This window comes from Elgaria multicarinata, chromosome 2 (genome assembly GCF_023053635.1).
Source record: "Elgaria multicarinata webbii isolate HBS135686 ecotype San Diego chromosome 2, rElgMul1.1.pri, whole genome shotgun sequence".
Classification (NCBI taxonomy): domain Eukaryota; kingdom Metazoa; phylum Chordata; class Lepidosauria; order Squamata; family Anguidae; genus Elgaria; species Elgaria multicarinata.
The window spans coordinates 157,618,415-157,630,966 of NC_086172.1; the positions used below are offsets into that span (position 1 = coordinate 157,618,415).

At 44.5% G+C, this 12,552-nt stretch overlaps 1 protein-coding gene across 1 annotated transcript in view; it reads left to right on the forward strand.

Moving 5' to 3' along the window:
* RIN3 (Ras and Rab interactor 3) overlaps window positions 1-12,552 on the forward strand; it is a 60,730-nt gene that overhangs the window by 22,239 nt on the left and 25,939 nt on the right. Inside the window, exons 4-6 of the mRNA XM_063118485.1 lie at window positions 902-974; window positions 4,145-4,236; window positions 10,084-11,550. Of these exons, the coding sequence (XP_062974555.1) occupies window positions 902-974; window positions 4,145-4,236; window positions 10,084-11,550 (1,632 nt within the window). The remainder of the gene's footprint in view (window positions 1-901; window positions 975-4,144; window positions 4,237-10,083; window positions 11,551-12,552) is intronic.

A 12,552-nucleotide genomic window follows, 5' to 3' on the forward strand; every position in this document is an offset into this window, starting at 1 on the left:
GTCATTTTGACGAGGACGCGTTCCTCCTCCTTGTCTCCAGCTGGTCTCCCACTCCTTCTCCCATTTTTTTTTTCATTGTAAAATAGTCCTCCAAAACCACAACTCTTCTGAGCTATAGCGACATTTGTCACTATTTCCTGCCATGTGCAGGAGAAGTTTCTCTATAAAATGTCCACTAGAAGGCGGTGTCCCATTAAACTGCATTGAAGCTGTACAAGCCACGTGGTTGCTTCTCTTCCTAATGTAATTGCACCTCGTTGCAGAAGTGGAAGAGATGCAGCTTCAGAACCAACAGTAAGGAAACCCAATTCCCCCACCCCTCCACCCTCCGTGTCTGAAGAAGTTCTAGAACTGACAGCTTGTGCTTCAGGTGGGCCTGCTTGGAATTCCAGCAGGTGTTTCCAAAACACGGAACGTTGTGTTTTCTGTGGACTGTGGGGACTGGTTTTATTCCCACTGTAATGATTATATTCAGCTACAGAATGCACAGTTTCATTCAACTATATTAAGGCCTGCCAGTGCACTATAGATGTATGGTAGTATTCACAACCCCCTTTCAGGATGAATTGGGATTTATGCTGGAGGGGAGACTCTTGTATTGGGATAGAGGTTTTAAGTGACTGAGCAGGAAATAGAATAGAACAGAATTGGCTACTGCAATTCTAACTTGATAAATATGGCTGCATGGTGGTAGCGAAGAATTTGTGGAATTGGGAATACAAAACAAACAGATTTATGTTTGTCTGTCTTTAATGTTATTTATTTTCTAAATGTCCTCTGCAAATGAAGTCATATAATCATCATTTTTGCCATTTCTTTCTCCAACACCCCACACCCCCATGTATCTTTCTCTCTGATTTAATGAGAACAGTCCCTGAATACTTTTCTTGTTTCTCATCAGTACTGTACTTGGAAGGATCTCTTCTTGTGTTTGAAGATATCTTCAAACTGGTTGCATTCTACTGTGTCAGTAGGTAAGTTGAATTTATGTTTTCCAGTAATGGAGAGCTCCATCCCTCCTCCATCAGTCTGCTCATTCACCTGTACAGAATTCCTGGTCACCTTTAGCAGCCAGGCTTGTGGGTAAATACAAAGCTGTTATCAGTTCACACGTAGTAGTGTGGTGGTGGGATTATAGGCCAAATTAGCTCATAAAAGTGTAACCCTTAGGCAGAGTTGGCTCGCAGCTTTTTGCTGTGTGAGGCAAACTACAAGATGCCACCCCTTCCCATTACAAAAGCCTCCTGAATCTTTCTTCAACACTGACAATAGGACAGCATCTTCCTCTACTAGCGTAGGGGTTGCAAAGCAAGCCACAAAGCCCATAGCTCTCCTTTCTAAGACCTTGCTGCCACTTCCTGGCATCTGCCACCTGGGGTGACTGCTTCATTCTGACTAATGGTAGGGCCAGCCCTGTTCTTAGGCATAGTCTATGCAGCAGAATGAGGTTGGAGAGTGCTCAGGTGATGAAACACCACTTCAGGATGCAGATGGGAGGGTCATATTTATGAATGCAGTGGCATTGGGTCAGTTATATGATGCAGCCACCTACATGCAGCCACCATGGGCCTTTTTGTCGAAGCTGCGCAGTAGAAAAAGCCGGGAACTTACCCTGTCTTTTTTCTTCAAAGCGAGGTCACCAGGGCCTTTCCGCCATGTGATCTTGCTCCAGGGTCAAGCCAGGGGTGGATGGCGACCCCTGATAGGTTGCCAGAAGTCGGGCAGAGGGCAGGGTTGTGTTAATTAAGTTCTCTGATACTGCATTAACTCACCCCAATTTATATCTGAAACTGCACATTTGTGGAGGGAGCTTTTATCCTTTACTTTGCTGATGCACAGTTGTGCATCTGCAGTTTATAAAACTAGAGATCTGTTGCATTCCCTGACAGTTTGCTCTAATGGAGCAAAGTTGGAGTGGGGGTGCTCTCATAGGGAGAACACTCCCCATTTCACCCCATTCCAGCAAACTCAGGAAAGGCTGTAGAACTCTATTTTTATACACTGGAGTTGCGCAGCTGTGCATCAGCAAAGTAAAGGATAAAAGCTCCCTCCACAAATGTGCAGATACTCCCTTCAGATCCTGCCCTGGCTAACTTGGAATTTTTGCTTCTTCTCAGAAGAGTGGGCATAATGAGAGTTGAGGGGAGCTATTACTCCCACCTCCCGCCGCCCGGCACTGAAAATCCAGATTTTAGAGACAGCCAGCTCTTCCATATAACACTGATAGAGCAGAGCCAATTTCATCATACTGCGGAGAATAAGAGCAGTGAGCTTTCTTCCCGAGCTTGTCAAGATGAAGCCCTGGTAAAAGGGAGACACAAATTTATGTATGGATTAAAAATAAATCCTGCAAAAATATTAAGCATCTATTGTACCAGGTGCCCTCCAGTGCTTTTGGACTTCAACTCTCATCTGCCCTGGCCAGCATGGCCTATAATCAGGAAATCTGGGAGTTGTAGTCCAAAACATACAGAGGGCACCAGGTTGGGGAAGACCGATCTAGGGGGGAAAAGTATTCTGACTAGACTCAGGGAACTGTGTGGTGAGTAAAATTGCCTTTGAAGGAGAGCACTTCCTAAAGAAAATGGTGTGAGCGGTTTTGGTTAACTTAAGACACATGCTAGCTAAGCAGGAAGCAGGGGGAGGCCTACATGAGTTCATCTCCCAGCCATTTTGGGATCTGCCGAGGCAGGCAGTTTGCTCAACACTCGTGGCAGTCATGTGAAGAAGGGGAAAAAAGACTTCCTGAAGTGTCAAGAAGCTATAACCAAGTCTATTAACGTAGAACGCTAACTGAAACTAGTGTATTCCAAGTTGTTTTTAAAAGAATCGTATTTGACCTTGGTTTGGAAATGAACAGTGGCCTTAGCTAGACCTACCAGTTAGCCTGCGACGGAGGAGGGAAGATCTCGCGATGTGTTTATCGCGAGATCCCTCCTCCGTTTACATACGACACGCAACGACCTCAGAAGGAGAGGCGTCGTGCCCGCCATTTAAAAAAAAACTTAAAGGGCCAGCAGCGCACGTGCGCAAACAGTAAGTAATTTTTTAAATTTAAATTACTTTCCCCGCTCCCCCCACCCTACCCCCGATGGGCGCAGTGCTCCTCCCAGCTCGCATGGAGCTGGGTCAACCCACGGCACCAGGCCACATGTTCTGCGGTCTTGGGCTCATCCCGGGACCCCTGAAAAACCTGGGCCAAAGTGGAGGGCGAGATCCCGGGGCAAGGGAGGGATCATCCCTCCCTGATCCCGGGATCCCCTTTGCATCATGTGGACACACAGGGATGATCACGGGGATCAACCTGGGATAAAGCCCCGTCTAGCTATGGCCAGTGGCTCTGTTTTGACTGTGTGACCCTTGCAGTACTCAAAATATACATACCTCTCCTCTCCTCAACCCAACTCTCCCCTTCTAATATTGCGGTGATGTAGGTTAGGCTGAGAGAGTGAGTGAATGAAGCAAGATTACCCAGTGAGGTCCATGGTTGAGCAGAGATTTGAACCCAGGTCTCCTGAGTCAGCACTGTAGCTCCTACCACACAGCAACATCATGAGTTGGTCTTGTATGTTCCAGTGCTTGGCCTTGATGTGGAAACATAGCCTGGGACTGAATCCTGGTGAGACCTACTTCCACTGAAACCTGGATCAATGAGGCTTACATTTACTTGTATCCCACCTTTGCTCTAGGGTGTACATGGGGGCAATGCTGTTTTATCCTCACAACAACTTTGTTAGGAAGTCTAAGCTTCAAATGCAGGACTGGCTCATGGTCACTTAAAGAGCTCCAGGTCTGAGTGGATTTTTTTTTTACCTTTTCCCTGCTCCAAGTCCATCACACCTTTAAAATGTTTAACTTTGAAATGTTTCAGGTCAGGTGTGGACTTCCTTGGAGGTGTGTTCCACTGAAATCATTGTGCTGTTCTTACTTTCTTAATAATTTATTTTTAGACTATTTATAGGCTGCCAATAACGCAAGTTCTCTAGGTGACTTACACCGAAGAGCAAGTCTTTCCAAGTGCCTGGTTTAAGACAAGAGAGAAAAAATAACTTCAAATAATCAGGGAGGGGGAACACACATACACAACTCTTTTCTGATGAGCCACATGCAGCTGCATTTCAATTCTTTCTTTTTCACTCCCTAGAGATTTGCTTCCCTTCACGCTAAGACTGCCACAAGCAATATTGGAGGCCAATAGTGTTACAGACCTAGAAATCATCTCTACTTTGGGGATAGGTAAGTTGCATTGGAAACATCGTCTTAAAAGACCTGTAGCAACTTCAGTGCTTCTCTAAAGATAAGAGTTGATAACCTATAGTATTGCTTTCTGCAAGCATAAGTATGTCCCTAGCTGCCCCTGCAACTCCATCATGTTGCTCCTGCTGCTTCCACAATATGAGGTTGCTTCTGTTTGTGAAAAGGAGAAATTGCAGCATAGATTCGGGTGTGCATTGCCCTAAAGCAAAGCTACACTTTGCACTAACCTCCTAGCGTGTACCTGGGGCTTGACTTTCTTTTTATTCTTGTGTAAGCATGCACAGCCCTAATTTGGGACTGGGACCATGGTGCACAGGGAGGGGAGGATCATCTCAGAGTGCAGGACATGGAATAACGGGCTCAAGTCACAGGAAGCCAGATTCCGGCTGGACATCAGGAAAAACTTCCTGACTGTTAGAGCAGTACGGCAATGGAACCAATGACCTAGGGAGGTTGTGGGCTCTCCCACACTAGAGGCATTCAAGAGGCAGCTGGACAGCCATCTGTCAGGGATGCTTTAAGGTGGATTGAGCAGGGGGAATGGACTCAATGGCCTTATAGGTCCCTCCAAGCTCAACCATTCTATGATTCTGTGATTCTATGAAATCTTCCCTCCTCAGCTGTTTTTTTCCTGCCCCCGCCATGCCACATGGGGGGGGGGGTTTAAAAATAGTGGCGGTTCCATTGAAGAAAATGGATAATTTTCTTTTTTAAAAACCTTCCCATGTGGGAAGGGGGGATGGGAAGGTTTAGCCCTCCCCTCCTGCACTGGGGCTGCTCATGCTTGCATGCGACAATGAAAAGTAAGACAAGCCACAGCTATACGCTGTATAATTAGCACAACGTGTAGTTTGTCCCATACTTCACAAAAGTATTTGAAGGGTTGTCGGAGGACAGTGCTATGTTTGAAGGCACCCTCTGTTTCAAGGGTTGTCCAGTCCACATATGGTTTAAAGATAAAGAATAGTAAGAAGGCAGAGCAGCAGGAGCCTTTGTACATACACAGCTTGGGGGTGTCTGTAACCCCATAGTGGCTGCACAGTGGTGCTGCGTTGCTTAAATGATGTGGCCACCAATTCGCAGCCACATCCGGATTCCCACCACCACCACCGAAACTGCACATTTTCTAAGTACCGATTTATGGCAACTTTTACGTTTGCTCCAAGTTATCCAGTGGGCATTGCGAAAAAGCTCCAAACGGCTACTGGAAAGAGAGTCTGAGTCTTTTGTTGTTGATGATGGGAAAGCGCGGGAATGCAGGGCAGGAGGCAGAGGGCGGGCTTTTTTTTGGCCAGATAACCTGTGGTCCCTCCTGCCTCCGTCTAGCGTTATTGGTTTAGCCTCACCGCGGCGATGTTGTGATTTTTTGAGCTGATGCCCTTCTAAGGCAGCGTGGTATAGACACCCCCCAGATGAAGCAGGTCCACAAGTCTTCCCCATTATGGTGAGATGTCTTGTGCTTCTATTTAAATCCCAATGATAATTTCTAAATTTATATCAGTACACATTTATATCAGTACACATCAAAGAGCTCTTGAAAATTCCATGCAAATTCTGTGTCCCCTTTTGTCTTCTTTTTTCAGTGATGAATAACTGGTCACTGCAGACCAGTGTTATGCATATGCCTTTATTTCCTGCACAGCTGGCCTCCATTAGGAAATGGATTTCAAGTAATTAATACTGGAGAAGCCCAATTTTTGGATATATGGAGTATTTGCTTCTTCAGTTTGTTTGATTTTTCTACGGATGTTGTATACCACTTTTCTTCCTGTGATCCCAAAGCAGGGTATCAATCCCCTGACTTGTAATGGGAGTTGTAGCCCAATACACCTGGAGGGCCCCAATTTGGGTCAGCATTACACAGACTAGAAGCAGGTCTTCAGGATTTGAGACAGAACCTTTTCCCAACCCTACCTGGAGAAGGCAGAGACTGAACCTGGGATGTTCTGTATGCAAATCAGGCATAGACTTGCACAAAGGGTGTGGTGGGTGTGCCCAGGCACACCCTAATGTCTCAAGCAATAAGCGCCAAATTGAGGGGGCCATTGAGTAGGGATCCAGATGCAGTGTGAACGGTCCTTCGGCTGCTTTGCCATCATGTGAAGAACCGCTGCTTCTCAGAGAGCACCATTGCTCCCAGCAGCTAGAGAGAAAAGGAATTGCTCTGCTGGGAGCCTCTCTGCTGGGAGCTACGCTTCAAAGAAGCCAGGAGGAGGGCCCCTGTAGGCTAATATCACCTCGTAAGCCCCTCCTCCAGCCAGTGCTACTGCAAAGCCCCACCCATCCCTCAGCCGCAATGGGCCTCCCACAGTCAAGCAAGTCAGGAGTAGGGCACCAGCGTCTATAGTGTTTAATAAATAAATGAATAAAAATAAATGTCCCCCTTAAAAAATTAAAAATATATAATTTCCTGGGCGCGCACTCCAACGAAATGTGCTGCGCATGCCTATGAAAGCAGCAGCTAAACACCTGAGCAATGGCCCTTTCTAAGCTTTCCTTTAAGAAAAAGTCAAGCTAAAAGAATAGATCTACTGAATTGTGTTTCATTCTGTTTCTTTTGCAAACCTAATCAACTCAAAGAGAAGATGGTGGGCAGATCGTGTCCTTTTCCAGAAGGAAAGATTTCATAATTTAAAATGCTTGTTTATCGTCAATTTCCACTTCCTCCAGAATCATGCATTTTGTTAGGAGGAGGAATTCCCCGTCTTGTAGTGACACTTCCAAACTGTATACACACGGCCCTAGAGACAACTCTTATTCCCACCTCCCTCTGCAATAGCATTTGTATAATTCTGTTTTATATTAAAACACCATGGCTGGATAATTTGTTATTTCTGGATCTCGACTTGTGGATGAGACTGACTTGCTTGTAGCTTATGTCTATTAATTGGTGTCTAGCCAGTGGCAGGGGAAAATACCACATTGATCCTTTTCAACTATGGCAGGATCTACACTACTGCTTTATAATGGTTTTATAACAGTATTGACAACTGTTGGGGCCCATGATACATTCCATATGCTGTTTTCAACCTGCTTTCAAAGTGTTATATTCTGCTTGGTGTAGATCTGGCCAAAGCCTCTCTTTCATGGGACCCAATGGAGCTGTTCAAGCAACATGCAAACCCACACTCAGTGGTTGAGTATGGGTTGTTTGCTGAACCGTAGGTTATTTGTTGATTCATACGTTTGCATGCTGTCTAAACCCAGGACATTTTCCACAGGATGTCTTGTTAACCATGTGGTGTGGCTTGTTAACCACACTGAACAACCCAACACAAGCCATGGGCTCTCAAGGTGGCTTGTTCAAGAAAAATAAGCCATACGGCATGGTTAACAAGACACTCTGCGGAAAATGTCCTGGGTTCAGACCAGCTCAACAAACAACCCACGGTTCAACAACAACCCACACTCAACCACTGATTGATTGACGTATATATCCTGCAATCAATAAAACACTTCTGATCTTTTTCGATCTCCAAGTGACTTGGATCCTGTGCACAATGTGGTCTTTAGCATTGAGGTGGGGAACCACAGGCCCGAGGGCCAAATCTGGCCCTCCTGGGGGCCCAGTCAAGCTCTCCAGGGTTCCCTAGTTGACCACACCCCTCCTCTCTTCCTCCAACTGCCAATCATTTGATGGTTTCCAAGCTTTAGTCCATTTCCCTGCCCTCCTTTCTAGGAGGCTGAAATGCCTCTCCTAAGGCTCAGCTACTGGCACTAAAAGCTTTAATTTAATTTAATTTTTATTTAATTTTTGGGGGCCCTCCTTTAGCTTTGGTTTCATCTACTACTAGAATGTTGCCCCCCGCCCAAATCTTCTGTGAAATTGAATTTAGCCCTCTGGCTGAAAGAGGTTCCCCACTCCAGAAGGTGACCATGAAGTTTATCTTGAATGCTGGTTCCTTTTCTTGGCAGAAGTGTCTGAGAAAACAGTGATGTGGGGAGGACCTTCTCCTCAGGATGACAGTCCTTCTGCAACCTTCTCTTTTTCAACTCATACAGAAGGCCGTTGCCGGAGATCATGCAGTACTTTGGAATGAAATGTCAACAGAACGTAACACTAAGGGCACAATCCTACATAGGTTTAGACAGAGAAGGTTCAGTCTGCCAAAATTAGGCTGACAAGTATTATTCAGAAGACCTTCTCTTCTGTTGCTCCAAGACTGTGGAATGGCCTGCCGGAGAAGACTCATCAACTTAACAGTCTTTTAGAATTTAAGAAAGCTATAAAGACTGATCTATTCCAGCAGGCCTATCCAGTGGAATTTTAGGATGTTTTTAGGATTTTAATAATGTATGCTATGTTTTTAATTCAGTTTTATGTATTTTATACTTATTGTCCCCACCTCGATCCAGACAGAGAGGGGGGTTATTCCCAGCATGCCCCAGCATAGTTGTAGGCCTTTTCTCTGTCTAAACATACACAGGATTGCACCTTAACTTGCTTTTTCTCCAACTTACGTTATGTCCTACATTCCATACTTAGTGGAAAGTAGCTCAATTCCCTCATCTCTCTTTGAAGATAATGCCAACTAAAATCAGATTTTTTTATTTAGTTACATTATTCATAGACTGTTTTTCCAAAGCTCAAAGTGGTAAGCAATAAACATACACACACACACATTATCAAAATGTATATTTTGCTTTTCTATAAAATAGTATTCAAAGAGTCTTACAAAGGAATAACAGATAATAACAAATCCACAAGAACATAAGATCTCTAATGAGGAAGAGTCCAACACCTTCCAAGTAGTATGAGTTTCAGCTGGGTCTGTTTTTCTTTCAGATGTGTTCAAAGCAAAGTCTGTTCTATCCTATTTCCACATTAACTTGCAATTTTTTTAAAAAATGCACAAAATTTTACTATTAAGGAACTAAAAAAGTACTTACCGTTTCATGAAATGGTCCAAGGGCTTCCTTTAGAACAACATTTCTTCTTTTTAATCAGGTAATAGCTGCTCTAAATGGCTAGAAAATACAGCTACTGCCATGCACATTGAAACAGAGGTCTCAATTGGCTTTAGGAACGATGGGTCCCATTCCCTCCAGGGAACTTGTACAGCATAAAAGATGGCTGCCCCCATATACCCATGCCAACAGTAATCTTTTTTTTCCTATGCCGTGTCATTATACTACTTACATATGTTGACATTGAATGGGGAAAAAGATGGCTGCCCTCATGGACACATGGAGGTAGCCATCTTCTTTTCTGTACACATTCCGTGGAAGGGACGGGACTCATTCACAGGGGTGGCAAATTGAGACCATTGGTCCAGCTCCCTGTTGCGTTGTTTTCCTTGGGTTCAGACAAGGCGGTTTAAGTTTTAAACATATATATTTGAAATGGCATTCATCCTTTCCTTTATAAAACCAAATCACGGGCAGTTGCAAATCTACTCAGGGTATTGATGGAGAATTTCTTGTGACTACATAAATGCTAGCCAATGTGTACCCACCATTAACAGCTTTTCTCTGACACACTGAGAACCTGAGAGATCTTTTCTTTTTTTCTCTCAGAGCTCACTGTAGACCATAAAATGTACATGGTTTAGTTGTTGTTGTTTTAAGGGCAGACACATTCAGAATCTTACTCTTCATGGTACTAAATAGAGTGGTAATACTATTTCTTGTATATTTTATATAAGGTTTCTATTTGATTTTGTAAATTCTAAGGCAATATTGCCTTTCATGTTCAGTGCTGTATAGAATAATGCAACTTTTCAAGTAATATTATTTAAAACTATTAGCATTTTATCTGGGCCTAAAACATCTCAATCTTCTCTTTTCCGATGCTTAACTATATTTTAACATGTATATTTTTGACAGGTTTCTGGGACTCGTCTTTAAATCAAAGGCGAGGAGGGAGGTTTCCCCATTCTGTGGAAGGCTCTGGTTTCACCACAGCTCTGGGAAAAAAAGTAAAAAACTCCAACCAGTGTTTTGCAAGCAGCACGAACAATTGTTCATGTGAAATTGAGCTGTCAATAGGAAATGACAGGCTGTGGTTTGTAAATCCTATTTTTATAGAGGAGAGAAGCCGTCGGTTTCCCCCAGATGTCCCTCCTCCGGAGATCTGTAGGGAGAGTCCTTCTTTTAGTAGAGACACTGTGACCAGACCTCCAAAGCAGTCTCCCAGCCGCCCACCTCCACCGCCACCTCTGCTTCTACATGCTGTGAAGCAGCCTGAGAAACCTCCCATGACCACTTCTGAAGACGACCAGCTTCAGGTTATTGAGAAAAACCAAAAGGAGATGAAAACTGAAGTTAGCAAAGAGAAGGAAGGTGACAGCCACGAGTCTTTTTCTCCGGATCACCATTCATCCATAAATTCAAAGAAGAGTCTTCCTCCTTCCATTCCACCACGGAGGTGCATCTCTGAAAGATATGCTAGAAAGGGTTGCTTTGTTAAACTTGACAAATGCCCAGTGCTCAAAAGGGAACAGATAGGAAGGGAACAGCCAGAAAAACAGACGCATGGGAATGAAGCTTGTGTGAACCATCTCCAATGCATTGAGGCTCCAGAGGCCCTTGAGCAGGGGATGGAGAAGAACCCCGCACCCTGTCAAGAAGTAAAGGCAGGGAGTGAGCATAAGAAGAAGCCAGCTGAGGTGCAGAGGAAGCCCTCAGAGAAGCTGACGGAGCCTCCTGTTCCACCCCCTCGGAAGAAGAGGCTCTCCAGGGAGCCATCCTCTGCCAGTTCTTGCCAGTCAAAACACATGAGCCCTGAAGAGCCGGAAGTGTTGAGTCCAGAAGAAAACACACAGCCTGTAGCAAAAGCTTGCTCTAAGGCAAAACGGGAATCAAAATCGGTCTGTAAGCTTGCCAGTAGATCAGTTTCTCAAGGTTCCCATGACTCAGTGCACAGCCCAGTAAGCAACGCGGGGCCCCAAACGCCTGCCTCTGAGCCGGACTCCTGTTCCACAAGTAGCACCGAGGATGAGCTGGAGTCCGTGACCAGCCCCTCTGTGAAGAAGACCCGATCCATGATCTTAGGCAAGGCCAAGCACCGCTTGTCCATGGTTAGCCTGAGCCATGTCTTCACAGCATTCATGTCTGCCGACCGAAAGCTCCAGAAGAAGATCGTGGAGCTGGCCCAGGACAAGGACTCTTACTTTGGCAACTTGGTGCAGGACTATAAAGCGTACAGTCTGGAGATGATGGCCAAGCAGAGCTCCAGCACTGAAATGCTGCAAGAGATCCGCTTAATGATGACGCAGTTGAAGAGCTACTTGATACAAAGCACAGAGCTGAAGCCCTTCATGGACCAGGCGGTTCACACAGACGAGCAAGTAGGTGAGTGTTCCCATTTCTACTCTTCTTTGGGACACAGCAGAGCAAGGTCAGAACATGAGAAGCGAGCATGGTGTGTTGATGGACTGGGACTTGGAGATCCGGGTTCTAGTCCTCATTCGGCCATGGAAGCTCACCGGGTGACTTGGTGCCAGTCACAGACTCTCAGCCCAACCTACCTCACAGGTTTGTTGTTGTGAGGATAAAAATGGAGAGTAGGAGAATTATGTACACTGCCATGGGTTCCTTCAAGGAAAAATGGTGGGATATAAATGCAATAAATAAATTCATGGGGAGGGGACACCTTGGGAAATGGGTCGGAAAACTGGGTCAGCGGCTTCCTGTGTTTGACATGTACAGGCATCTGCTGAGGCCCAGACTTTTAGGTTTGCAAAGCATGCTTCTTTTCTCATTTTTCCTTCTAATATCAACATTTTTGAAATAATAATAATAATAATAATAATAATAATAATAATAATAATAATAATAATAGGCAATTATTATTTGAATCAGCAATGCTTCAAAAGGCAGCTTGTGGAATTGCTGATTGGGCTGTATTCTTGTGTCCTGTTTATTGATTGTATTTGTATCCTACCCTTCTTCCAAAGGGTTGAGACTGACATGCATGAGGCTAACCCATTTTTACAAAATGCTAGATGAAGAAACTGTCACTTGATTCAGGCCAAAGAGCCAACTTCAATGCTTGAAACTCAATCTGCCACGTCACAATGCTGCTATTCTACTTTTTTAAACTGGTCTGTGGACTTTTCTTCATATCCTCCTCCATTTCTAGGCGTAATCAATTTTATGAGATCATCGAAGCATAATTGTTAGTTTCTTAGTTAGTATGAGAGGAAGAGCATATAGATCAAGCTGAAGTCACAGCTAAAGTGTTAATCACGGATATCTAATTTCTTCAATTTTGCCTGCTTTCCCCACAGACCTTTTCCTTCTTGGTTTTATTCTACCCGGTGTTGAAATAGAACATATTATACAAGAACAGTG